This window comes from Necator americanus, chromosome II (genome assembly GCF_031761385.1).
Source record: "Necator americanus strain Aroian chromosome II, whole genome shotgun sequence".
Lineage (NCBI taxonomy): Eukaryota > Metazoa > Nematoda > Chromadorea > Rhabditida > Ancylostomatidae > Necator > Necator americanus.
In genome coordinates this window covers 40,563,160-40,591,151 of record NC_087372.1, presented here as the reverse complement: position 1 = coordinate 40,591,151, position 27,992 = coordinate 40,563,160, and the positions used below count along the sequence as shown (strand labels likewise).

Here is a 27,992-nt window from a genome sequence, read left to right as displayed (position 1 = left end):
AGAATTCTCGTAGAGTGGCAGGCTCTTTTTCTTCGAAGACATATTCTTGGATAGCAGATTCAAATGGATACTTCGCACTACTTTACCCTATATCCCGTAATCCTGTATATAGGCACTCATACAATTTAAAAAGCCAGGCCATTTACTATTTACAATGACGATGCGAAGTAAACAACAAACTTCTCTCTATCACCAGAATATACAAACTTCGGATTTTGATTCATCATTGCAATGAGAAAGGTAATCGTATGTGGTTGGTTCTGCTTCCTTTAATGAAGGTACGTAGTTGATATTGTTATGGAGGATTGGAGAAAAGCTGATTCACATTCACATCTATTTCAGATCATTGCTCGTTTCCACCGCGACAATGTTAGATTACGTACGTCAACCTGTTTAGCCTTCTTATTATTTACTTCTAAGGTCATCAAAAGTAAAAAGAAGTGTGTCACGTAAACTGCAGAAGAACTCTTTGGTGGACATTACTCTCCTTTCTGGTATCGCTTCCAGAAAATAGGAATTAGTCAGCGCGAAAGAAATTATCTAGTTATTTTGTAACGTGACCTTTCGTCATTGTTAAAAGTGTTTGTCATCTGAAAATTATGGTGATCATATGTTCTTCGGGAAAAATCCTAAAGTGGGAACTGCGAACCTTCTAACATTATTTTTGTTATTTATGTTTATGCTTATTGGATTTTTAGTTGGTGATCATTGAGCGATAAATAAGAGACCAAATGGAGTATTGTTTCTACGCAGAATTACATATCGTGTCTGTGTTGTTGGAAATGTTAAAATTATCTTTATTTCTTCTGAATCAATAGAATAGTCATAGAAATTTAAAAAAAGTATCAAAATATTAGGAAAACTTCCGAAAAAAACATTGCAAATCTTTAAATTCAATTTTTGCCCCCATACTATAGGGCGCGCGAAGTCGAGACGTTTTCCTAAATCAAAAAGCGTTTTTAGAAGGAAGAATTTTACAAATTACTGCTTTTCTAACTTTAGATAATTTTTCTGGAACAACGAAACCGTCAACTGTGTATCCATTTTCTATTGTTATATTATTGCTAACAACAGTAACGGAGTCCTTGGAAATGCTTGAAGAAAATGATGGGGCTGTTATCACAGCGAATCAAAAAGAAAGCAGTTCTCTTATTTATTCTACACTTGAAGAAAGTGAAGAGTTTGGGACCATAGCGAGTCAAGAAGAAAGCACTTCTACAATTTATCCTACAACAATGACGATAGAAACAACGTCCGCAATAATTTCCTCATCAAGAAAAAACTATGAAAAGACAAATGGAGCACCAACGTCTTCGTGGTATTCTTTTTTTAAAAGAGCATTCTAGAAATTTTGATCAGTGCATGGGAGAAATTCAGGACAGTTCCTGATCGACGAGTCCAATTGCTAAACGGAGACGAAGAACGTATGCCGTAGGTTTTGCCCGTATCCTATCCACAAACTTCACAAAAACATATTCATAATCTTATCAAAAAAAAAACTCAGCGTCTCAGGGGTAAGACGAGTGAGGTTACGGTACCACAGTGAATCTATGTGTGACTAGCTTGGAAGCAGTGGGCGGGGCAGAGCGATGTTCCAGTGCTGGAAACAGTATGGAATGTTCGGATTTGATTTCCGGATATTCGATTTGATTAATAACGCACCGGACTGCATCTCACGCATTTTTTTAAACAATTAACCTAATATGTTGCCTAATAACCTAATATGTTATTTTTTTAAAACTCCTGTAATGTTGGCGGCACTTTTTTTTTTGAAGCAGGACGGATGAAAGAAAAGGGACAAAAACGTTGTCACTTTAAAAAAATGCTTCAGCGTCGAAACCACGAGGAGCTAAATTCATAAACGAACACAGCCGTTTAAAAACGAATCTAGAAAAATTGGAATTAAAAAGCAATTGCAAGTAAATGAGATTTTGGAGCTTTTTTTTTTGGGATTTTGGACCGGATGAGGTGATTCTCTCCTTTCCCTCGTTTCATTCTGGTTGTATTTTCTGTTCACTCGAGAGAGGACATAAAAAACAAAAACATGGAGTTGTTCCTTTAGAATATTCCTACATATTAGCATTCTCACACTATTCCAGATGGCTTGTACCTCACGCGATGTGTATATTTGCTCTTTTGCCGCTCTCTAGTTATCAGAATAGAAATTTTTCAAACAGGATACAAAAATACAAAAGAAATCAAACAAGAGCTGAATACCAGAGCATACTACTTTACTTTAAATGATCATCTCTCATCTATGCACTAATTTCCGAATATTTTAAGGACGAGGTAATATTTTAACTTTGAGGGTCATCATTGTTTTTATCATTGCGGTGATGCTGGTTCTTTGTGTCGCATCGATGTTCGCTTATGGTTTTGCATTTTTTAGAAGGAATAATTCGAAGATTTATTGTGAGTGCATCATTTTTGAACGGATAAAATTTTAACCTTTACTTTCTTTTTCTAGCAGAACCTAAAAGAAGAAGAGTCATCACAACGTCGAAGAAATTGAAACCGGTAAGCAAAGAAAGTTTTCCAACTTCGCGCTATGTGAGTACAAGAGCCAAAAACACAACGAGTAAGAACCGCTATTGACTCATCCCTCATTTTTTTTTCCTCCCTAACAAACCGACGTCATTAAACTGATGTGAAGTGTCAAAGAGTGATGTCAAGAACCCTGTAGAGATAAATTACGAATTATGAGACCCTGAAAAGATCTTTAAACAGAAAAAAAACTGGAAAAACAAAGTTCTGAGGATGTAGGCAGCAAGAAATAAAATCAGAATTTCACTATAAATCAATCCATAAAGGAACATACACTCATCCGGGATCGTTCTTATGATGTGTCAATGCCCATAAGATGTGTGAAAAGCTTTATAACCTCCCTTTGACCTAAGTATTCCACAAGCAAATAAGAGTATTAATCCTAGAAATCAAAAGAAACACAAATAGCAAAACCTAGCAAGGAAGATCTAAAGCAAAATGGTCAGCCAGCGAAGCATACAACCTCGCAGGAAGAAATTGTAAGTGTTCAAAAATTTCTGACCTATCGAGAACCTAAACCGTTTATGAAGTAAGACAGTTTTGTTTACTGAAAGAAAAACAATCATTTTAAAAAGAAATTTCCATCTTACTCAATTTTTTAACGACTATGAATCCAAAAGACGGTAGAAATGGGCGGATATCATGATTCACGTCACTGTTTTACCTAGCACATTATACATACAGATTTTTTTGAATATATTTTTCGAATATACATGTTTTTTTTATTTTTCTAGAAAATTTCAAGTTCAAGTGCCGAAAATGTAAACGTAGTATTCGATAAGACTCAAACTGGTACGATCGTGGAAACACCTATTCAGAGGATGGAGAAGGTCTGTTTAACGAAATATGATACTTTTTCCTGGAATCATTTTTGCTGCCCAGATCTCCGCTGCCGTTAGAAATTTTCTTTTGCCATTAAAAATTTCCAAACCATAATTTACTTGCAACTTTAACAACAGTTTAATCCAACGTTTTATCTATCTGCTCACCATATTGTACGATACGAACAAACTTGTGAAACGACGTAATATCCAGCTTTGCTGTTTCTTCTTAAAATTCTGGATACACTTTTTTATCTCAGGAAGCAACCGAAGGCATAAAAGAAGAGACTTTTCGAGAAAATAGCAGAATTCTGGGGCTACTGGAAGAATCGGAAACCGAAACACGAGGAAACTCTCGTGAAATTATTAAATGACTGAAATATTGCTCTCGTTTTATCATCAAATCTGTACTGAAATTCGACCAATCTCTTAACATTTATAGTTACACACCTATTAGAAAACGAATAAATATGTGCAATACAAAACAATCTGTTCATGTAATTATCAAAAAAAGACTTATACAAAAACAAAGAGAAAGAATCTCTGTTCATTTAGATTTACAACAAATTATCATTGGAGTGGAGGATATAGGATATATAATATACCGAAAGCGTCAACTGTTACGAAATTACAATAATTAATTACGAAAATAATAATTACCAATAATAATAACAAATAATATTTTTGATAATATAACAATTAATAAAATAAATAATTACGGAAACAGCCGCTGACTCGACAAAGGTCCCACAGCTCTCCTCCGTTTCGCGCACTTTTAACTCCGCCCACTTTCGCGGTTATGAGAGGAGCAGTTCCGTGTTTCGAAATCCATTCTATCAACATGTCACCTAGCAAAAGGCAACCGGAACGGACTCGAGGAGCTGATGCGATCGATATCGAATATCAGCCCCACTTTCGAGCAATGCCATCTCCCAAAAGGGAGGAGGAGGAGCTGGGAAGAGCAGGAGGAAACCGGCGTCCCTGAGGCTGTCCAGCGGAGTGGAGCACATGCTCCCGCAACCAGGACTTCGGTCATACGTATGGGAATTCGTACTTGCCGGGCCTGTAGTGGGTGGCTGGTTAGGTCCCGCTTCTTTGGTATTGTAGTAGTGTATATATGCGTAGAGTGGGATGAAGACTAAGTACTCAGTGTGCTGAATGCACTGGACCTAGTGCCCGCAGGGCGGCCTCCAGAGGATCCTCACAAGTGCCAGAGCCTAGTATAAGACCGGCATGGGGCCAGAGTAAGGGCAAAGTAAGGGAAAGTATGGCGGTAGCCTTAAGGCCTCCCAAGTTAGTGACCGGCAGGGAGTGAACTACCGATTCCGGACGCAAGCCTAGTGGCTACAATGACCACGTGCGGATCAACTCCGGCCCCGACTGTTCGCAAGCATCGAAAAATGAAGTGATTAGTGATCGACAGCGGGATTTACTGCACTTTACTGAGGGGTCTGCAAGAGCTACGATCCAGAAAAAAAAAGTTTTTGGTTTGAAATTTTGAAGAGGGAGGGAGGTAACATGAGGGTAAACGGTATGGCGCCGTCCATAAATGTTTACGGATAATCCTCTCCTATTTCTCACTTCTCTACAATTCCACCAAGGAATAATTTGCTCCTTCACATATAAGAAGTAAGGGCAACAACATGTATTATCGTCATTTCGACCTCGAAGAAGTTACGTGCAGATGAAGCGCAACTGAGCACTTAGGGATTATTCAGATCATTCTTGTACAAAATTACTAAAAACACAAATTTATAGTTCATCTCTCTTTTTTTGTAGAAATTTTCATGGTTCAACTGTCTATCGTAAACTCACTATTCCACCGATCTATCCATACAAAAATACAAAGAAAGGTGCAGATAAACTCATCCATAAACTGCAAATCGCCGGTCTGTATAATTTCAATTTTTTTTTGTACTAGTGAAGATATTCGATGAGTCATTTAGGATGTCACGAGTTTCAACGATACGATTTCGTGAGTTTCTATGATTCAATACCTATAAAGGCTACTAGCACTTTGTGCACTAAATACGTCAAAGACGTGAAGTTCACTTTTTTCACTTTCTGTTATCAGCTACATTTATCAGCATAACACGTCCCATGATTACAACAATGCAAAACTCATGTAAATTTACTAAAATATAGATAAATTATACAAAATATAAATAAATTGCAAGATAAAATAAATAAATATGAATGTTTAACATAAAATAGATAATAAAAATAATAAAAAACCAAAAGAAAATAATAGAATATAATTAGAATAGAGAATATAAAAAGGAGAAACAAATTTTCATGCAGAATATAGGTATATAATTTTCATGGGTAAATCATATGCTCTCTCTAAATATTTTTTTTAAAAATTGTTTTCAAAGTTTCGAAGTTTCGTTTGTTCGAATAAACAGTGACCAGATTCAAAGAAAATGTTTGTGATGCCAAGGAGACGCGTCATTTACTGCGGATGCGTCGCGGCAGCCTACTTAAACACATGTCCCGATTGTATGTGAGAAGATGTGGTTTTTAATTTGTTCTAGACTTGTGAATTTGTTCCGATAAATCGCTGCATTGAGTACTGTAGTTTTTCGAATATAGGAAGCACCCGATATTTATCTATGATCTTTAGCAAATTGTAATTGAGTTCGCTGACTTCAATGTAACGTCAAAAAGAATCACCTCAGTTAAGCGGGAAAAATTGGTTTCCTCAAGCTTTGCTAGCATCAAATAACAATTAAGGATTTTGAATCCAATAAAAAAAAACTTTCGAGTACTTGCAACTTGCACATCCCTACATTTATAATTTCTACTTGCCGTCATGAAAAGCCATTCGTCCTGCAAAAAAGAGAGAGAGTGGAACGTCAAAGCTGATATGAGACGAGAACTCATCCCCTATCAGAATGTTTTCTTTAAGTGATTGTTGTTTTTTTCTCTGACGAGACACACCCAACAGAACGTTTTCATCTTATGAATGATGATGCAACGAGGAATTATCTAGCACTCTATAAACGTTGGATTACAATCTGAATATCGAAATATGACACAGCAGCGTCGGATAGGCTTCCAAATTTAGAATTTTCCTTCTACTCTCCTTCTCTCAGGCTGGGTGTAGCGCAGTCGGTAAGAAGCTACGCTTCCTCAGGGGTCGATAAATTGGTACCAGACTTCTCTGAGAGGATAAAAACACTGACTTAACACATCGGCTAGCCCGCAAATAATTGTATAGGTCAGTTACACTTTCGCAAACCTCAAACGATTCTGAACTGAAGTGGATCCATTCCGCTTGCGATGCGCCACTACGTTCACTTCAATCAGATTATCCTTCTACTCTCAGATTTTTTTTTTTAGCAACAATCAGACTTAAAAGCATCACCCCACGAAAGTGTGGCGAGACGGATTTCCGGTGGAGTATTCGTATACGGGATCGTAGATTATTGAGAGAAGAGTGACTGCGTTCATTTCTTCCTAACTGCCGTAGAAAACGGCCCGGAAGATACGGTTTCGAGCGTTCCGGCGCACTATTTCTACAACGAGTTCGATAGCAGCGCGCCTTGTGCACGCGCCGCATCTTTCGGGCCGTTTTTTACGGCAATTAGGAAGAAATGGGCGGAATTACACTTCTCTACATAATCTACTATCCCGTATACGAATACTCCACCTGAAATCCCTATCACCTCAGATTCGTGGGGTGATGCATTCAAAGTCAGCATACCACGAATCTGGGGTGGTGCGGATTTCAGGTGCAGTATCCGTATAGATTATGGTGACCGGGGTGGTTCCGCTCACCTCCCTGAATCACTGTAAGCAGTCGGCCCTTGAATGCTGTTTTGTACGATTCCTTCTATTGAAGCGCGCCACCCTTTCGCGCGTAGCGTCCGTTACTGCTTATCGGCGCAGTCCGAATTGATTTTCGACGAATCGGAGGCGGCGCAAGAGGTGGAGCGTTGCAATAGATGGCGTCGTACAAAACAGCACTTCTGGAGGTGGCTGTTTGCAGTGATGCGGGGAGAGATGAGCGGAACCACCCCTGTCTCCATAATCTACGACCCCGTATACGGATGCTCCACCTGAAATCCGTATCACCCCAGATTCGTGGTATGCTGCTTTTAAGGGCTAGATCTAAATGTCTACCAATCTGTGTGGAGATTGGCCGAAGTAGAATAGTCGGCGTTAATTATAAAAAAAAAAACAGTATAATAAATTGCCCATGTTCGACTGTCTTTGAATCTCGGCACGTTGAAACGAATTTTTTAAAATGATTTCCTTGAGCTGTAGCCAAGATTGGTATTGATAGTCTTTATTAAACAACGGCTAAAGTTTCAGCGCTGTCGCCTTCGTCAGAGCCTGGAAAATTCAAAACAATTAGTGATTTATCCTCTCAAACGCCTCATCACCCTCCAGGAAGCATCCAAACGGTAGGCAAACTCAAACAGCAACACATTGGCTAGTACTTACCTCATTAGCTAGACTTGTTAACGCAACAGACCACCACGTACCACAACTACGAGACACAAGGGTTTTATATAGGGACCTCACGGTCCACCCCGTAGATCAAAACCCGCATAGGTCTTGATATGGGGATAACTCGTTTGTGATAACAATGCACTCATCCTTCTTGTTCATTTTTGGACTTTTGGCGGTTATCCAAAAGGCCTCTAGTGTTCTACGTGCTGTGATCTTAGACTCGTAGGATAATATACGAACTTTTACCTCTACTTCGGAGTTTGGATGACATATTCTACGGTGTGCTCTAAGTGGGGTGAAGGTTTTAGATTTTGCGAGTCCATCTAGATGCTCCTTGGCCCTAACACAGAGTGGACGTCCCATTTCCCCTATATAATCGTCACCGCAGAACCTGCGCGTGATACGATACACTACTACTGATACCATGCAATCAATCTCTCTGCCATACGGGCAAACCACGCAGCTGGGACTTGTGCAGAGTCGATCATACGTACGATTACGCACCACCCTTGATATTCGCAGGAGATATTTCCACAAACCTCACGTCATTCTGTAGACCCGCTTTTCGTAGACAGCCCCGTACCGCTCTGCGCAAATCACCAGATATATAAAGTAAACAGAAAGGGATCTATTCTGGGTCATCCACTATGTTGGATCTTCGAGAAGGATGTCGTGCTTGTCGGGTAGCACCATCTCCAGCCAAATACCCATTGGATATTGCTACTTTATGGGCCAGATTTACAGACCATGTTTTTTCCTTGCTACTCGATGAGACCCTTGCCGCCGTTCTGTACATGTTACCTATAACAGATTTTTTCATTTTGCTGGAATGCGCTGAAAGACAGTGGATTAAGATGTTTTTAGCTACTGGGTTTCCGGTACCACTTAGACCTACATATCCCATTCCGCAAGTAAATGTGCACATTCAAGAAAGCTAACCAGTTGTCTGCCGGTCTCTCCCTTGTGAACTTAATGTGCGGACACTGCTGATTGAGAAGATTGAAGCACGTGTCTAGTTCTGCTTGTGTTGAGCAGACGACGCAACAATCATCTATGTAACGATAATACAGCAGTGGTTTGCGGTCTATTATAGGCTTTTCGATCTTGGCCATGAAAACAATGGCGAGAGTGTATGTGAGCCTTTGTCCCATAGCTAGGCCTCTAAGTTGTCGGTAGTACTGTCCCGACCATCGGAAAATAGAGCGATTCAGGCATTCGTTTATCAAAGTCATGATCTGCCTAATGCTTAATCCATACATGTTCGATGAAGCCTGGCGCTGCGTGAGCAGTTCGTGAGCAGCCTGCATCGCTACATCGTTTGAAACGTTCGTATAGAGTGACGTAACGTCAAAGGTCTCTACTACACATTCATGCTCAAACGAGGTACTGCGGAGATGTTTTAGGAAGTTGTTAGAACTGCTGAGGTGGGCAGTGACATATTTGAGCATAACAAATAGTTCTCTCATTACCTTTATCATAAGAGCGAAACCGTGTTAAGGCCTAATGAATGCAAAAAAAAATGTGCTGATATAAAGATGATTATGACGAGACGAGATGATTATGACCAGATGGGATTTATGCTCCTAACAGACCTTAAGCCTGAAGCTTATTGCATCTGCGTAAAATCTACAACGCACTGTATTTTCAGTGTGAGCTTTGTGGATCGAGCATTCACATCTTCGAATCCTCACGTCCTATGCTTTAACCGGACAACCTCATATCTTGTCTTTGGAAATTATAGATCAAGAAGTAACTTTGTTCGACTTCCATCAAATTCCGTCGTCACCATCAGCATCGTAGATTGTCGAACAATCTGAGTTTTCTTAAAAACTAACAAATCTTGACGATGACAATGACGTCAAGATTTGTTTCATTCAATTCCATATCTGCTTGAGATTTAAAATTAAACGATTGCACAATTATTGCTGTACCTATCAATTTATCAAACAGTATTAAAGTGTCAGTGTTCACGCAAAACGCTGATAAAAGCCATCTAAATCACGAGTCAAATCAGTGCTCACGCATGCACTTAGTGACATCTTCGTTCATTGTCAGGTGTCATTCCATTCTGGTTTATTATTTTATGTTATTTTCTGGTTTTCTTTATCGTTCTTCTATAGAATATACTCATCTCGTCATTCTTTCTTATTAGAGAATTCCACTTCAAATTTGTGAGGTCATTTCTAACGTTGTTTCTTCTAAGGAGTCCATCTGAGTGCACAGTTGATTAATACCATGTCGCGTTGAAGAATGATTTCAAAACAATTCGATTAATCATTCAGGTAGTATTACTGTATTCCATCAAAAATCGAGCGGATATCCTCATTTGTAAGTGCAATATCTATTCATGAAGTGAAGTCTGTATTGAAATTCCTTGAAACTGTCTGGACAAAATTTCGACGGTGGCTTTAAATAAACGCAGATCTCACAACAAAAGAAGTCTCTTGGTAAAAATCTAAAGCAATAACTCACCCCATAATTCTTAAATTAATTATCTTGGATGAGCTTCCTGCTCATAGACGTCCATTTGTTTGGTTTGCTCTATTTTTCATTTTTCTCCATCTTCTTTGGCTTTTCAGCAACTGGCTGAATCCTCAGATTCACAATTCATCACACTGACTTCTTTACCGAAATAGACGGTCACGACATTTCGCTTCTACAGTTTCTTGTGCCTTCTGTACGAATCTGTAGAGTTGTAATAAGCTTTTGTTTATTCCAATTCCCTACCTCCATGGATCACTATAGACCGCGGTAAAATTCGGGTGATCGTGATCGCTTGTGTCACCGAAAATTTGGCCGTCTTGTTTTGAAAGAATAGGGCGATTATAAGAATAATATCCTACTTTTTACAAAAAGAAATTCGTTCCGGCAACGACCTCATTTTGGTTACTGATTGCGAGGGCGCAAATATGTTCTACTCGCTACTTTATCCAGCTTAGATCGAAATATTACCTTTCAAAATAGAAAAATTACCAAAATGGAAGTTTAAGGTGAGCAAAAGAGATGAAAGTCAGTAAGCTTGTGAAGTCAACGATACGGTGAACTGAGCCTCGCACTTAGATGTAGATGAGGTGTCGGAGATGGCAATCTAAACGCTGCCGTTAATTGATTATATACGGATGAAGGTATGGACTCTGGTTGTGAACCTCATGCTGTCTGAGACTTCTGTCGGACATAAAGAAGTCACAAGCGCAATAGAAACTTCTCGTTGCTGTCTAATGATAGGGAAGAAAAAAAAATACCATGATAAGAATATTTGATGTGTTCAGAAGCTCCTACGGATTCCTCTCTCTCTCCTCTCTCTCCTATCTCTCTACATCAATCTTCGACCACTCGCACTTGGATGCGTCGCGAGCGCAATGGTGGTGCTCTACAACTGAAAAAAAACAGCGTCTTCTACGATGTTTTTTAACGACGATTAAGGAGAATTGAACGGAACTACATTAGGTTCCACTACTAGAGTCTGCAATGCGCACTCTACGCTTTCGCTTTGGGGTTCCGCACCACGTTGAAACCGTGATACGCTGCCCTTAATGAGGAAAACAGTAACATGCTCAAATCCACCCTTATGGCTAGTTAAGTCATTCGTTAGAAATTTGTGCTCCGATAACGTAGTAAGTTCAGCACTCTTAGGAAGATGTAGTGGAAGCAAAACGGCATGAAGCACGGACAGTTGCGTAAGCGGCTGCGCTCGAAACGGCGCGGATGGGGTCATGTAAGGATCCTCGCTACCGTCACCCACCTCTGCAGTTCGCCATGTCCCACCTCGATTCCAACCGTTGACCCCACTGCAGAGCTTCGACCGCAGCCGCTTACGTAACTCTCGTTTTGACCCGACTATATGTATAGAAAGAAGACTGGTGCGGTAAAAATAAAATAAATGAGCGAAGAATAGGCAGTACAGAAGTGTGTGAATGGCTAAATTATCCCACACATCGGTCGTTAGTTGTCTTTTGTTGGAAAAATGTGAACTAGTACTTTTATTTGACCGATTGGAACAGAAAAAAAGAAATTCAGCTCTTTTTTCTTCCCTTCTTACGACAATTCTTTCTATTTTCTCACTGATTCATTACGCATGCGATAATCGAAGCCCATGAGCTAGACGTCCTTCACTTGAGAATGGTCCGACTCCTCCCTATTGCACCTATGTTCACTCATTATATTTCCCTTTTAGGGTGAGAAATTTTGACTGAACTTAATTCGGATAATTTCCTTCTACTCCAAATTGTATTTTAAATGTTAGAGATGCTATCATCAGAAATCAGGTGTCAGTAGATTATGCAGTTCTTCAGGAAATAAAAAATCTCATCGGTGCAAATTCAGCAAAACCATGCGATCCTTCCTTTTTTTAGGAATCATGAAGAAAGCGGTAAAATGGTTTTTTACGGGTGCAGCCGTGGTTATAGTTCTGGCGATTATAGGACTTGTACTTGGGCTTGTACTAGGTAGGAAGAACAAAGAACCCGGTACGTTTCCACTCCTTACATTAGAAAAACTGCGAAAATCCACAACATAACAGAAAACGTAATCCAGAAGTATTTTCAGTATATGGTGCAACATTCTATCTTTTGCAGCACAAAGTACTTGCAGAAAAAAAACAAATAAAATCTCTTTGGCGTCTGATAAGAATTTACAGAACCAGAAGAACCAGAAACGAAAGTAATGTACTTTGCGATGCACCTCGCCGACGAAGAACCTAAGTCCAGAATGGGCCTTCAGCTCCCAGAAGTTAAAGAAAAATGCAGTCTTAAAACGGTACGTACAGTAGCTAGTGTCAAGAAAAGAATTTGCAAGAAAACTTTGCAAAAAAAAGAAGAAAAGATAAGTAAAGGTGCAAAAGCGAATAACTAAGATTAAGTTTAAAAAGAAATCGAGTTTATCATAAAAAAAATTATGATATAAACTGTCTGACTGAGCCAGAATGTTCTTTTTTTTGTTAGAATGTGGACAACGTTCGACAGTCGATTTCATCTATGACGGACCTGAACCAACTGTACAGCTTCATTTTATTCACTGATGAAGTGAAAACAACTTCTCCAATGAAAAGCGACGAAGCTATTTCAAAATTGAACACTTTAAGATCGGAAACGCAACAGTCAGCATTCAGCCAAGCATCGTAGGTTTACCACCTTATTCATCTTTGTTTGAATAAATCGAATGCAAACACGATTTTAGAATAGAATTACTTAGCAAACATTCCCAACATTTCCAATCAAAAAACCCTAGGAACGAATTTTTTAAGCGACTTTTTCTGAACTCTTAGGTACCGAAACGCTTAGTGTCAATTTTTTCCGAAGAATTTCAAATTCAATTCTTTTTTGTATTTATTAACCCATGCACGTTTTCGTGTGTCTGGCACGTGAGTCAGGCACGTTCTAAGACACCGTGCAACCGCGGCTCAACGTTGAGCCGCGCTGTCCCACGGTTACCACTTTTTATGCGCAAATTTTTTTTATTGTTACGTAATTTATCTTGTATATTTTGCTAATCGCGTTGTTATGAGACTTTTTACTCCCATACATTCTGATTCCATACAGTAGATTGAGTTTTAGCAGCCAAAGATGGACGGATCTGAGAAAGACGATTTAACGAATAGTTTTAAAAGGCTACTCAGTGAATTTGAGGAGGAAACTACAGAAAATGGTTCCATCTTCAATTATAGGTTAATGCTGCTTGCAGATACGAAGTCTGCTTCGAGAAGTAATCAGAGATAGTCGGTGTCAGATAGTGAAAGCGAACAGACGAATGGTTAAACGACGCAAAAACTCGTGATGACTGGAAATATTTTCTCAACAATTTGGTCCACAAGATCAGTCACGAAACTGTCGCAATCGAGTTTTACTAGCTAAATATGGACAAGGAAATGTTGTCAGTACAATTGTTGTAATTGTCGAAGAAACAAAAGTAAGCAGAGCAAAGAAAAGGATCCTAAATTTAATGACACATATGCCGCTGAGATCAAAAACATTGTTGGATTCAAAGACCTCGAACCATTTTCAGGCCTTTGAAAAAGACGAGTTTGTCGAAACGTCAGGCCAATAAAAAGTTTCACCTAAACCTCGTTGGCATAACAAGAAAACATAAATACACTATCAAATGCCGAGGTTTCAAGAAGAGAGGACTTGGAGATTCATTGTTGGATTATTTGTCGTGAATAAAAAAGCCAATTTTGCATTGGATTTTTCTAAAGAATACACAAAAAGTGTGATTTAAAATTAACGCTTGGATTTGTTTCTGGTTTTTATAAGATGGAGATCTTTTTCCATGCCCATAATGTGTGTGTGTTTTTTTTTTTTTTTTTTTTTTTTTTTTTTTTTTTTTTTTTTTTTTTTTTTTTTTTTTTTTTTTTTTTTTTTTTTTTTTTTTTTTTTTTTTTTTTTTTTTTTTTTTTTTTTTTTTTTTTTTTTTTTTTTTTTTTTTTTTTTTTTTTTTTTTTTTTTTTTTTTTTTTTTTTTTTTTTTTTTTTTTTTTTTTTTTTTTTTTTTTTTTTTTTTTTTTTTTTTTTTTTTTTTTTTTTTTTTTTTTTTTTTTTTTTTTTTTTTTTTTTTTTTTTTTTTTTTTTTTTTTTTTTTTTTTTTTTTTTTTTTTTTTTTTTTTTTTTTTTTTTTTTTTTTTTTTTTTTTTTTTTTTTTTTTTTTTTTTTTTTTTTTTTTTTTTTTTTTTTTTTTTTTTTTTTTTTTTTTTTTTTTTTTTTTTTTTTTTTTTTTTTTTTTTTTTTTTTTTTTTTTTTTTTTTTTTTTTTTTTTTTTTTTTTTTTTTTTTTTTTTTTTTTTTTTTTTTTTTTTTTTTTTTTTTTTTTTTTTTTTTTTTTTTTTTTTTTTTTTTTTTTTTTTTTTTTTTTTTTTTTTTTTTTTTTTTTTTTTTTTTTTTTTTTTTTTTTTTTTTTTTTTTTTTTTTTTTTTTTTTTTTTTTTTTTTTTTTTTTTTTTTTTTTTTTTTTTTTTTTTTTTTTTTTTTTTTTTTTTTTTTTTTTTTTTTTTTTTTTTTTTTTTTTTTTTTTTTTTTTTTTTTTTTTTTTTTTTTTTTTTTTTTTTTTTTTTTTTTTTTTTTTTTTTTTTTTTTTTTTTTTTTTTTTTTTTTTTTTTTTTTTTTTTTTTTTTTTTTTTTTTTTTTTTTTTTTTTTTTATATTGTTCGAAGATAATAAACGAATCAAGTACAAAAACCTTTTAAAAAATTGGAAACTCACGGAAAATAGCCGTTGGAAACCGTTTGGCTCAACGTTGACCTGCGCTGCCGTCAAAAAGTTAACCATTAAATCGAACAGTACATTCACCATTCACAGATAAATAATTCACCGAGGCATGCCCTTAAATAAAAAATCAAAGAAATACGAAAGAGATATAAAAAACCAATCATTACAGTAAAAAAGATGTTAAAAAGTACTACGCAATAATAATCAGCTGAAAAAAAACTTTTAGAGTACAAATTTTTCCTTTTAAAATAATAATTTTTAACCAGATTGCTATAAAAGGTGATCGAAAAAAACTACTCTAAGTTTTCCGGTATCTAATATTAATAACGTACTGTAATATCAATGTAGTAATGTAATGCAGTATAGTGATGTCATATTAGTCCTTATAACTTTGTTTTCAGCGTTATGAAGGAATTCATAAAACGGAAACGAGGAAACGATCGCCTTGTCTATTTTATTCCATGCAGTTTTCAATACAGGTTCGTTTTTTGAGACCCTCGAATTTTAAAATTTTCCGTCCTGTCAGTCTCATTAGCTAGTGAGTGACGGTAGTGAGTTTATTAATTTGTTAAGTATGTACATAATCCCGTACGATGCTTCAACTTTCTACTTCTCACTGCTGGGAGGAAATTCTGATAGAAATAGGCTTTGCTTTTGTCTCCACTTACCTCTGGACCCTAAAAATTCTATTGGTTTTGTGGTCTTGATTCCATGCATTTCATGCATTTCGTGGATTTTTGTGAACACGGTGAAATCCGTATCCGTCAAAACATGAAGATCATGCGCAATAACATTACCTTTTCACTTTTTTATTGGATAATAACAAAGCTAAATTTGCAACAACTCATTTTAATTTAATTTTAAATTATTTTAATTTATTTGGCAAACAACTAGAAGTGAATAACAACCATTATTCCAGAAATGACGACGCCGATGTGAAAAAATTCGTTGAGGAAATGAAAAAGGCTGGAATTCGTGACGAAGTACTCATTGTTTCAAACACGCAACCAGTTCAAGTTGTGAATGAGGTGTTCGAAGTTAGCAATGGGAACGCAGCCGGTTACGATACAGCCAATATTGCGCAAAAAATTTCCGACTTTGGTGGGTGGTATTCGTTTTATAAGGTTACAAGTCACTTAGTTAAGTTGATCCCACAAGAATTGTGGAGTAATCATTTTGATTTCACAAAAGAAGTGTCCGAACTTCTCCTCTGTCATTAAACCGCTTAGTTTCTTAGCCATAGAAATAGTACTTTAACAAAAATGTAGTAGTTTTTGAATAATTTCAAAGCCTATACCTTATAAAATAAAATAAAATATAAAATTCAGCCCACTAGCTATTAATATTTGGTACCGTTAAATGCCTAGTTTGATGGCTTTGACTTTTTCTTGCCATCTCTTTCGTGTGAATTGAGGATAACGTAAAAGAATACAACTATATCTGCTCAGAGTTTACTGTCTATTAGTTTACTGCGGCAGTTGTGGCGCAGTCGGTAAATGTCTCCACTGCGATAGCAATGTCGATGGTTCGAAGCCGCCCAAGAGCCGACCAAGCTTTTTATCTCCTTCGAGAGTCGATGAATTGTTCACAGACTTGTCTGAGAGACTAACAACACCGACTTGTTACATCGCCTAACCCCAGTAACTCATTGTAAAGGCTAGTTACGCATTCGTAAAATTCAAACAATTCTGGACTGACGTCGAACGCCGTGGGGCATCCCAAACGGACTGATTTTGCCACATATTTAAGCCTTTATTCTCTATTATTTTGCCGTCTGAACGTTGCGTGTTGAACCGTTGACGAGAGCTGAACGCTGCTCGAATATATCTGTCATACTCCTCGGACTGCATGGATCTTTGCGGACATTAAATATGAGAGTTCAAAAGAAGCATTATTTTTAAAAATCATCTTTTTTTTTAATGGATTCTGCAAAAACCGTCTCGACTTCTCAGATGCTCTTCATCCATTTCCGTAACCATAGGTTTGTGAAAGTTAACCTTATTTCTTGCAGGTCATGGTGTTGAAAGGACCACAACGTCGCCTCCTCCGATAAGGACGACGCAGAAAATCGTTCCAACACCTGCCAAAACTACGTCAGAATCTCCGAGACCTCCGCCAGCACCAACTTCAGGTTCATAATTTGTCAGGAGAAGTATAGCAGCATGTTGATGGTGGCACAATTTTTCTCTTCAAGAAGGATAAATTTTCAAAAACAAAAACTGGACCCGTCCACTGTCTCTCAAGAAAATGAAGAGTTCCTGCAAAAATAGAATGTATAGCTCTCACCATTGTAACCTCACTTTTGATGTATTGTATAATAGCCGAAAAAAAATACGAAAAAAAAACCAAGGAGCAAAGAAACGAAAAGGAAGAGGAGAAAGGTTCAGGAAACAGAGGACCCATTTTCAGGTCCATCATCAGGAATGCGATGCCTCTTCGTTGCTGACTTATATAATTATGGAAATGATGTCGATGCCTACGAAAACGTACGTTTCTCCTATTTTTATTCTTGCAACATCATAAACAGAAGGTATGTCCTTAAAAAAAGTTATATCTTTACACACAGTCTGAATGCATGGCCATGGTCCACACACTAAACACAACATGTTATAATTTTCCCTTCATTTTTCCTTGCTTTCCTTTTTCCTTCTTCCTTGTTGCGCTAAAAATTGGTGAGAGAAAATTAAGAGTGATAGAAGGAGTGTATTGGGCTCGATTTTTTTTAGATAATTGATAAAAACGAAAGATATGCAATGAACGAAAAATGTCTGTTCATAATTGGCGATTTTATAAATCTTTTTTAAAATCTTTATTTTTAAATTTTATTTTTTTTAACTCTCTTTCTTTTTTTTTTGTTTTCGAAAGGAAATCTCGAAATAAAAATATGGAACTGCATTCTTCCTGACAGTTTTCGACACTTACATATTTTGACATTCTTCAGAATATTTTATTTTATTTCATTTTAGGAGCTGCTATTTTTGTCTGAACTTGCACATGATTTCTTGAAAGGAAAACTTCAATCGTCGGTGGCACTGTGGGTTTACGGATTCACAAATTACCCCAAGTCTCCTGACCTCAGTAAAACCCATCGCAATTATGAGAATTTCGTCACAGAACTGAGAAATGTAGTATACACTAATATAAAGGATCCTCTAACAACTGGAAGGTTAGAAATTTTTTAAAGAATGTACAAAATTCAAAACCAAACTTACACTGCGAATTTTCAGAGCGATTGAAGTGCTCAATAAGCTGCAGGATAACGCTAAACGAGCAAACTGTCTGGTTTTCTTTTCAGCACAGTAAGTTATTCTCTTTCCTTAGTACTCGTGAGGTTGTATGCAGGGTAACACTGAGTTAAAAGTTAGCAAGGTATAAGTTTCACGAACAATTTCCACTCATATTCAGGGAAAACACAAAGCTTCTGCCGATGTTAGATCCACAAAATGCGAACTTCGAGCGAATTGTTGCAGTTGGTTTCAATAGTGAGTTTTGTATCTAGCTACAATTCTTCTCAAAAAAAGGAGAGAAAAACAAAGTAAAGAAAAGTAAAAGAAAGAAGAGAGCAAAGAAAGTTGAGTACTTAAGAAAGGAAGAACTTCAGGATATTTTCTTTGGGATCTCTACGAATTTCATCATTCCGTCCTCTTAAGCATGGGAATGAGATTTGCGCATTTTCTGACATTCATAAGCTTAAAAGTCTTCATCCGGTCCAATCGATAATTTAGAAGATCCAATTTTTAGAGGTGAATTTCTCTCCTAGTCTAAAAAGTTGCAAAATTTTCAGCATCCAACATATTTTTGCAGTTCTCTTTATGAACGATACACCTGTTAAAAAAAACAATGAAGGACTTTTTCAACTTATTCTTGGTCAAAGCATCATTCATATTCCATGAAATATCTTATATTTACAGGAAATTTTGACAAAACTCAGAATTTTCCGCACAAAAACGATTTTTACACACTACATAACAATTGCAGGCACCGATTTAAACGAAGTGGTAGGAGACCGCGGAACAGCTGTTCCTGTACCTCGTTACTATTTAGACGGCCATGTACAAAATGTTCTGGATGCAATCTATGGAAGGTAAATGAGATTTTAAATAAGCATAGAATTCGACCGCAACAAAATTATTCACAGGTATGTGCCAGAAACAACTGAAGAACCGGAGACCACTCCTAAACCTCTACCATCTACAACACTTAAGCCAATAAAAACAACAGGTTACCACTTTTATAACCTCTACTTTTCCTGATCTCTACCGTACCAGTCCTACGGAGGAGAATTTTAAAGTGACCAAATAACTTCCCTCAAATTTGGTTTTACAGAATTACCTGCTGGAAAAATGCGTTGTCTGCTCGTTGGAGACATGTACAATTTTGGCAAAGAAGAAAACCACTATGAAATTGTACGGCTTCTTCATTTATAAATCCCTCATACATCAAATTACGCTTTAAAAAAATCGCCAAAACGCAGAAAAAAATTCTCGAACTAACTTAGGAAATGACGTTGAACAGCAATAAATTATGAAACAACTAGTTTAAAACTTACGTTAACAACACATTAAGACAAAACTTTTTGTCAAAACTATTCAGCGATTCTTTTTTGTTTTGGAATTTTTTTTTCATGAACAGGAAGACGTAGGAAATGACTGCAAATTTCCCTCACAATCCTCTAGTCTCACAATATTTTTAAGGAACATCGCTTTCTCGTCCTTCTCGGATACGATTTCTTCGAAAAGTTACCGCAGTCATCGTTGGGATTGTGGGCGTATGGTTACACAAGATATAGTAAATCCCCGAATCTCGACAAGATGAATCGCAACTATGAAGAATTCATCAATGACATGGAAAATATGGAATACACTCACACCAACGATCCTCTAACAACTGCGGGGTGAGAAATCAGGACGGAAATTGCAAGATCAGAAGAAGAATTCCACTTTTTCAGAGCTATTCAAATTCTCAATAAAATAGAGGATAAAGCCAATCGAGTAAATTGTTTGGTTTTCTTCTCTTCACAGTAAGTTGTGTTTTTATTTCCAGAACATTCTCTCCATTCATTATTTCTCTGAAAGAGTACATATTAATATGTATCCAGAACTGTCTAGTACAAAATGTATCCCGAAATGAAAGAGATTTTTGGAGAATCCGGAAAACTGGTTATGAAAAAAGTTTTAATCTATGTTTAAGACTTTTAATCTTGGTTTGGTTTTGCGAAGTTTTGCTGGGAAAAAAATTAACCTCCTGTGTGTACACTGTTTTTGATTTACCTTACTGACTTCCCAAAGCTACATCCTTTTTTATGTCCTTATGCTCTTTTTTAAATACAGATCGAGTGAATTCTTTCAAATCCCACTACTGTAGACCCAACAAAGTTTCTGAACGAGTTACCAGACGCAAATAAGAAGAAATTTTAGAGTTATTACATCATAATAAACGCAAATGCAATTACTGCACAAGCGTAATTATTTTCAATGGCTTTCAGACAAAACACAAGAGCGCTTCCAGTGTTAAATCCTAAAAAGAACTTTGAAAGAATCGTTGCTGTCGGTTTTAATGGTGAGTTCTTTCTCGTTTACGGAAGGTAAATGCGCTACAATATAACATAAGGAAAACAAAAATTTTAGAATTTATTCATTCATTTTTTGGAATTATTCTAAATTTTAAACCGACTGAAAGATAATTGGAATGTAAGATGGCGTACATACCAAAATTCTATCAATTTTGCTCCATCATCACTTTTGGAAAGAAAGAATTTGTTAAATAACTTAGCTACATATCCAACTAAGAAAAATCTCAAACTACTTTTCCAGCATTCGAATTTTTCATACACCGTTGTCAGTACAGTTTTGTATAAAATTTCCAATTCCTTTACAACTAAAATTTATAGATACGGACTTAAGTGGGGTGGTAGGACAAAGTGGGACGGCAGTTCGTGTACCTTACCATTACTTGGACGGACATGTGCAAAACGTTTTGGATGCAATTATGGGAAAGTAAGAAGGAGGAGAAAATTCTAAAATTTTTGCAACTATGTGTAATCATTTAAGGTATGTACCAGAGACAACTGAAGAACCGCGGACCACTCCGAGACCTAGGCCACCTACACCGCCTAAGCCAATCCAAACAACAGGTTACAGTTTTATAACCCCCACTTTTCTTTAATCTTTACCATACCAATCCTACAAAGAAGATTTTTGAAATGACCAATCAATTTGCTCTAAAAATTTATTTAAAAAATTAACTATATTTTATTTGCTATTTTTATTTTATATTACGTATATTATTACAAATTTGTATATCATATTTATATTATAAATCTTCATTTTATTTTGTATTTATTATATATAATTTTATGTTTTTTTTTATTTTTTTAATTTGCTTTAAAATATACTTTTGCAGAATCCCCCACTACTGAAATGCGTTGCATGTTTGTCGGAGACATGATCAATCTCGGCAAGGAGTCCGAGCACTACGACGTTGTACGTTTTCAATTCTGTTTGTTGGAAATTGAAAGAAAAAATCCTTAAATTAGGCACTAGTTTACTTCAAAAACTAAATTACATAAGTACAAAGTTCTATCGTAAAGAAAAGCGAGCACTCTTCCTGAAGCTTGTCGTGCAGCTACTTTCGTATCACATGCTCACCATTCAAATTTTATTAACCAGTCAATTTCCTTTTTTTTAAACCTTGAAAAACTTCAGAGAACATCATTCTACCTTCTCACTTACATCAGTTGTAATTCGCCTAAAATTTAGGAAGCAGACCTCATCGCCAAAGTCGGTTACGACTTTTTCGAGGAACCTGAAGGATTAAATGCCGGACTTTGGGCATACGGATACACGAACTTCTCTCGATCTGTGGACAGTACACTAGAAAAGATGAGAAAGAATTTGACTGAGTTCTTGAACGACTTGAGGAAAATGAACTACGTCTACATAGAAAATCCCATAACAACTGAGAGGTGCTTTAGTTTGCCTTAAAGTATCAGCAGTAGAGAACATAATAAGTGATATCCTAGAGAGGGAAGCAGCTTCTAAGAGCCTAACTTTCAGAGCGATCGAAGCCATTAACGAGATGCATGACGGTAAAAATCGAGTGAACTGCTTGGTATTCTTCACTTCACAGTGAGTAATTTATCAATTTATGACCTCGTTCGGGAAAATTTCCGATTTTCGGTTCCTCCCAAAGCTAGAGCCTACTTCCAGAAGTGGAGCTACGAATAGTATAGCCTTTCCAAGTATAAAAATGAAAGCACAAATCAGCACCTAAAAGTCCGGGAATAAAAGATGGGGAAACTCTAGAGGCATCAGTTTATCCAACGATACAGCTGTTTACACACCCAAAATTGGAAAATAAACTCGTACAGTAGATTTCCTTACATCTGGCTATATGAAATGTTGATTCAATGAGTAATTTAAAACTTACTGAACCTAATACTGGTTTTATTTCGTCTCTACAAAATTCTTAGTTTCACTGCCATTTTTATGACTTTTTTCTCCTATAAAAACATATTTTAGGGTGGACACAACCACATTGCCTCGAATCAATCCCAAATATGTGAAATTCGATAAAGTTGTGGCTGTTGGCTTTGTGGGTACGTTCACATTTATTAGGCACAACATTTATATCTGAGTTTTCTTTTTACACCAAAAACAAAAGTAGGAGAAAGAGTAACAGAAAAAATTCTCTTTCCGAAAATTTCCAGCAAAGAAGTAGTATGAACATTGGTGAAAAAAATTAAAAAGAGAACAGTTTTGTGAGTAGAATTGTCTCAAACAGTGTTTCAGGCAGAGATGTAAGTCATATCGTACCAGAGAATGGTATACCACTAGAGATTCCATATAACTTTTTGGATTTCCATGTCAGCAGGATAGTGGATGCAATTATGGGCAGGTAAAGAAACCCCGTTAATGTTGTGGATTTTCACCCATCATAAATTGTTTATAGATATAAACCACCGCCAACCCAGAGACCACTAACATCAACTGTGATACCTACAACTACATCACAAGGTATTAATATTCGATGTACTGTATAGTTCTAACCATTCTAAACGTTTCGATCTTCTAAAATCTTGTATTCAAATTAAAGCGAAATACACTGAATTAACAGTACAATTAATTCTGTATGCATCAGAATAGACACATTATTTATTTATTATTTTTATCAAGTTTTTTTTCTTCGGTCTCCCTAGACTGCCTTTTCGATAACGATGTTTAGCTATTAGGGGATTTGCAGAAATTGAGTGATTGAGTAGAAAAGCGCTTGAAATGAATAGCTGCAGTTACGTTACAACGAAAAATTCTTTATAGATGTAAACGATAACGATTTTACAGTTCCTGCCCTGAAACCAATTAAGTGTGTTTTCGTTGGAGATTTATTCAATTTCGAAGACGACGTCGATGCATACTATGAGGTATCTCTTCATAATCTTCTAATTGAAATCACATATGAAGTGTTTAAAGCTCTGCCTTTGTCTCTTCAGACTCTTCGTCTGAATTAAGGTTCAGTTACTTTGAAAAGTTAGTTCGAAAATTCTTGCCAGTTATTTCGGAAGGGAGAGAGAGAAATTTCGATAAAATTTCGCTATCACTTTCGACAATTTATGAGAGTAATAGGATACACGAAAACAGAAAATACAACAGAGATCTTAATTTCCGCCTCAATTTTGAAAAAACAAATTGGAACCTTCACTGTTTGAATATGGGTGCACTTTGCAAATTCCAATAATGCTCCCAAACTAGAAAAAAAAGAGGCTTCCTTCTAAAATCGAACACGCGAACTCCGTGCGTGATTCTCCACTAAATTCGTTTTCAGGTAAGAGGAAAATCACAACATTCGAAGTGGTTATAATGTTTTAGGAATGAAAATTATTACTAGTGGCCTTTTAAAGTCTCACACCAGGAATCTGGCGTGGTATGGATTTCTCATGGAAAGCTTCTACACGGACTCGTAAATTGCAGAAGACCACGTGGTTCTTCTTTTCTCTTTGTGAACGGTATGGGAATTGCTTTAGTTCCTACGAGATGCGTTAGAAAGCGCCTCAATGTATACCCTCCGTTCCCCTCAGTGGTCTATTCATTAACTTAGCTTGAATAGGCTGTTGAGGAGACCTTATTAGTCCTCGAAGGGTCGGTCGTTGATGCGGCGGGTGCGCAAAGGTGACGCGTTCCAATTCAAGTCGTAAAAAACGGCGAATTCCGGGCCGTTTTTTTTTTCTCTACAGCGGTTACAGGGAGATAAGCGAAAATATCCGGCTTTCTGCAGTCTACGATCCTGTATAGAAGTTTTCTATGGGAAATCCATACCACGTCAAAGTCTTGATATACTGCCTTTAAGCCAATCCAGCAGCAACGGGAGAGCATCTGATATATGTAGGTGATTCGCCGGGTCATGTACTAAGCTTTTATTTCCTAGCATAAAATGTAAATAACGAAAACATCAAAGACCGGAGACGGTGAGAGAATTTCTTGATTTTTAGTCACTTCTCAAGGGTTTTTCAGTACACTTAACAGTCCACTTACTATGCTGGCGGAAATCAATAGCTCGAATGAAGAATTTCTAGAAGAATATTATCTACATCTTCTACATTTTCCCATGAATATCTCGTAACTATCTTTATTAGAGTTCCAGCACTTTTTAAACGACTGCATTTTCTCTAAATAATCCTAGAATAAAAAATAAAAATCCTAGAAATTTTCTCTGATTGGGAAGAAGGAGCATCCTAAGAGTAGAATCAAAGCAATCAATATCCAAGTTAAATCCAGATTGGAGAAATTATTAGCATTTATGCTGACTGTAGCAAGGGAGTATAGGCCACATAGAAATAAAAAATAATCTATAAAACAACAACAACAACATATAACTACTACAATATGGAGTTAGCGATGAAGAAGTCAAAATCTGAGGTTATATTACTTTAACAGACTTCAATATAAAGATTTTACTTTTTTTTAGATTAGCTAGCTATGAGGAAACCAGTACAATCTTAACCGGTTTTGGTCTCCTCAATTTCACTTTATTATACTGTTCTTAGAAAAATAGAATGATTTGTACAAAAAACAAACTGTTACCTCCAATTTAGGAATCAGAACTTATTAATAAAGTCGGGCATGATCTCTTCGACGTTTATCCCAACGTAGCCATCGGATTTTGGGCGTATGGACATACAAACATTTCCAAATCTCCGAATGTAGCGCTTGAAAACATGAGGAAAAAATACGATTACTTTATGATCGACCTGATGGACATGGAATACATAAAGACCGACAAACCTACGTCAACTGCAAAGTAAGATTTTGTTTTTCTCTTCAAAGAAGAAACTAAAAACAATATTTTGCTCCAATTTCAGAGCCATCGAGAAACTAAATGCACTGCGTGACCCTCAGAAACGAGCTAACTGCATGGTTTTCTTTTCAGCACAGTGGGTCTGCTTTAATACTTGAAAAAGAGACTATCATCCCCCAAGTTCTTAGTATTACAATCGCTTTGTTTTTGTAATTTTTCCTACCCGATGTTCTACTTCGCGAAAATTTAGGCAAGACACAACACAATTACCAAAACTAAATCCGATAAGTATGGGGCTTGAGAGGATCGTCGCAATCGGTTTCAATAGTATGTCGGCGGTTATCTGAATCAACATTTTTCGATTTTAAGAGAACAAAAACGTAAAAAACTGGACGAGACAAGTTACAAGAAACGAATTTTATAGGTACGGATCTGAATGGTGTTGTAGCAGATAACGGGGTAGCACTCAGTGTCCCATATCATTACCTCGAGGATGATGTGAATCTTATTATTGACGCAATCCTGGGCAGGTAAAGGAAATACTAAGAACAATTTCATGACTTTCCTTAGCGCAGCTGCTTTCAGATATAAGCCAACAACGACGTTCGATCCTTCAAAAACCACTACAACTAAGAAGCCTTCTAACGTCAGTACACCTAAAGTACCATCTACCACCACCACCACAGCTAAAAAATCAACCACTACTGCAAAGCCAGGTAGTTTGTTGTAATCTTAAGAGTTTTTAAATCGATAGTAAAATGATTCCGATGAAGTGATCCCGAATTGGAAAAAAAAGAAGCAAACTGACATGTTCTTTTTACGGCAGCTATACAAAAGCTCATGAGATCGTGATTTTCCAGCACCGATCAGACATGATTGCCTCTTCGTTGGAGACCTATACAATTATGGAGACAATGTCGATTCGTACGACTTGGTAAAAAAAATATTTGATAGTTTTCAAACTGAATATCCAGGAATAGTTGAAAGACTACATCGCTAGCCTTTTGGGAGTATTATTCAAAACTTATCTGCGTAAGCAGATTCTACGAACTGCTTCAATACCAACAATGCTAAAAAAAATTGAACGAATTACAACTCGAACAATATAAGTGTAATGTTCTTGACGAAAGTGTGCGAAAATCCAAAAGATAGACATGACTAAAGATTCAAATTACTACATATCTGGATTAAGAAGGATCACTTTTTACACCAATTTATGTGAGCGTTTTCTTCTTTCTATTCAAATCTGAAATGACGTATTGCATAAATCACTATAATGTTCAAACCCTTGCATTTTGAGTCCGAACGTTTAACTGAGCCTCTTCTAAGAACTGGAGTACCTCTTTCTTCTCAAGAAAAAGAACTCCTCAGTCTCCAAAGAAGTAAACGACTCATTTTTTCTTCTGGTATTCAGGAGGGAGATCTTATTCATAAAGTCGGACACGACCTCTTCGATAGGTCTCCGCACTCATCTATTGGCCTATGGGCTTACGGATATACGAACTTCTCCAAATCTGTGGAGACGTCACTCGAAAAGATGAGAGGAAAACTCGACGATTTCGTTAATGACCTGAGGTTGATGGAATATTTCAAGATCCAGGATCCAGTGACAACCGTAAAGTGAGCCATCTTAATTGAATTCTTTATTACCTTCGATTGTGAGCTGTACACGGATAATCATGAGGAGAATGAAGACGATAACTGTTTTTGGCATATTTTCAGTGCCATAGAAAAGCTCAACGAAGTGCAAGATCCCAAAGGACGTGCTAACTGTTTGGTTTTCTTCTCAGCAAAGTAAGTGATTCTTTGTGTAATTCGTCTTCCTGATATGTAAAGCTAATTTTAGACAAAATACGAAATTCCTTCCCCTGCTGTATCCAAACCACATGAATCTTGACAGGATCATTGCTGTCGGCTTAAACAGTATGTTTACGACCCCTATTGTTACCTACTGTTTACCACCCATTGCTCTCTAGAATATAGAATATGGCCAGAAATTAATCCCATTAACCTTCTTCAGTAAAAATGTTATAGACACAAACTTGGATCGTGTTGTGACAAAACAACAAGTGGCGCTAAGTATTCCCTTAAATCATCTGGATGAGGATGTGCAAATAATCGTTGACGCGATTATGGGAACGTAGGTTTTCCTTTGTTCAAATTGATGGTAATATAATACTAGTTCTGTTGAAGATAAATGTGTATTTATCACGAACTCTTCTAAAATAATTTTTTAAGGTACAAACCAACATCAACGTTAAAACCTACGACACCACCTCCTAAACCTTCAACAACTTTGAAGCCCACGACAGCACCTCCTAAACCTTCAACAACTAGCGCTAAACCAAGTACTTAACTAAGTCTTGCTATGGTTTTTAGATGAGCTTCGTTTAAAGTTCCTTCTTAGTTACAAAAGTTGTAAAAAGATCCAATAAAGTAGGATTTCTTACCGTTTGGGCCTGAGAAGGATAGAAAGATATGTAGGAAAGAAAATTTCAGCCAAGCCTCCAAATACTCCTGAATGTCTATTCGTTGGAGACCTATACAACTACGGAGACGATGTCGATTCATACGATTTGGTAAAGTTCATTCATGTTTTTGTAAAGTATCCAAAAAATACTTGAAAGACTATATTCCCAAACTTTTTGAAGTATTATTCAAAACATATGTACGTAAAGAGATTCTAT

At 36.4% G+C, this 27,992-nt stretch overlaps 3 protein-coding genes across 4 annotated transcripts in view; 2 read left to right on the top strand and 1 right to left on the bottom strand.

Moving 5' to 3' along the window:
* Positions 1–248: 248 nt before the first annotated feature.
* Positions 249–3,739, top strand: RB195_020923 (uncharacterized protein; the record flags this gene model as incomplete). Its single annotated transcript, XM_064189473.1, has 9 exons — positions 249–278; positions 343–379; positions 1,003–1,318; positions 1,378–1,431; positions 2,309–2,412; positions 2,468–2,517; positions 2,931–3,023; positions 3,279–3,374; positions 3,626–3,739. 9 exons carry the CDS (start codon positions 249–251, stop codon positions 3,737–3,739), a joined length of 894 nt encoding a protein of 297 aa, XP_064045354.1.
* Positions 3,740–7,417: 3,678 nt separating this feature from the next.
* The window catches only part of RB195_020920 (uncharacterized protein), a gene marked incomplete at both ends in the record, with an annotated part of 34,417 nt that continues 13,842 nt past the window's right edge, over positions 7,418–27,992 (top strand). The window contains 42 exons of one of the 2 annotated variants that reach the window (XM_064189470.1): positions 7,418–7,454; positions 7,683–7,774; positions 8,894–8,957; positions 10,106–10,151; positions 12,176–12,192; positions 12,245–12,289; positions 12,460–12,578; positions 12,764–12,939; positions 15,417–15,494; positions 15,935–16,116; positions 17,027–17,146; positions 17,425–17,501; positions 17,982–18,181; positions 18,243–18,314; positions 18,421–18,497; positions 18,994–19,099; positions 19,154–19,236; positions 19,342–19,421; positions 19,710–19,909; positions 19,964–20,035; positions 20,501–20,574; positions 20,906–21,011; positions 21,066–21,148; positions 21,418–21,497; positions 21,774–21,979; positions 22,071–22,142; positions 22,536–22,612; positions 22,806–22,911; positions 22,966–23,030; positions 23,355–23,434; positions 25,103–25,308; positions 25,370–25,441; positions 25,556–25,632; positions 25,730–25,835; positions 25,891–26,021; positions 26,166–26,239; positions 26,720–26,925; positions 27,028–27,099; positions 27,152–27,228; positions 27,340–27,445; positions 27,544–27,653; positions 27,805–27,884. In XM_064189470.1, the coding sequence (XP_064045352.1) occupies positions 7,418–7,454; positions 7,683–7,774; positions 8,894–8,957; positions 10,106–10,151; positions 12,176–12,192; positions 12,245–12,289; positions 12,460–12,578; positions 12,764–12,939; positions 15,417–15,494; positions 15,935–16,116; positions 17,027–17,146; positions 17,425–17,501; positions 17,982–18,181; positions 18,243–18,314; positions 18,421–18,497; positions 18,994–19,099; positions 19,154–19,236; positions 19,342–19,421; positions 19,710–19,909; positions 19,964–20,035; positions 20,501–20,574; positions 20,906–21,011; positions 21,066–21,148; positions 21,418–21,497; positions 21,774–21,979; positions 22,071–22,142; positions 22,536–22,612; positions 22,806–22,911; positions 22,966–23,030; positions 23,355–23,434; positions 25,103–25,308; positions 25,370–25,441; positions 25,556–25,632; positions 25,730–25,835; positions 25,891–26,021; positions 26,166–26,239; positions 26,720–26,925; positions 27,028–27,099; positions 27,152–27,228; positions 27,340–27,445; positions 27,544–27,653; positions 27,805–27,884 (4,209 nt within the window). Of the gene's footprint in view, positions 7,455–7,682; positions 7,775–8,893; positions 8,958–10,105; positions 10,152–12,175; positions 12,290–12,459; positions 12,579–12,763; positions 12,940–15,416; positions 15,495–15,934; positions 16,117–17,026; positions 17,147–17,424; positions 17,502–17,981; positions 18,182–18,242; positions 18,315–18,420; positions 18,498–18,993; positions 19,100–19,153; positions 19,237–19,341; positions 19,422–19,709; positions 19,910–19,963; positions 20,036–20,500; positions 20,575–20,905; positions 21,012–21,065; positions 21,149–21,417; positions 21,498–21,773; positions 21,980–22,070; positions 22,143–22,535; positions 22,613–22,805; positions 22,912–22,965; positions 23,031–23,354; positions 23,435–25,102; positions 25,309–25,369; positions 25,442–25,555; positions 25,633–25,729; positions 25,836–25,890; positions 26,022–26,165; positions 26,240–26,719; positions 26,926–27,027; positions 27,100–27,151; positions 27,229–27,339; positions 27,446–27,543; positions 27,654–27,804; positions 27,885–27,992 lie in introns of those variants that run through there. The other variant, XM_064189469.1, reaches the window with a different exon arrangement.
* RB195_020922 (uncharacterized protein) lies at positions 8,452–9,301 on the bottom strand (the record flags this gene model as incomplete). Its single annotated transcript, XM_064189472.1, has 2 exons — positions 8,452–8,657; positions 8,719–9,301. 2 exons carry the CDS (start codon positions 9,299–9,301, stop codon positions 8,452–8,454), a joined length of 789 nt encoding a protein of 262 aa, XP_064045353.1.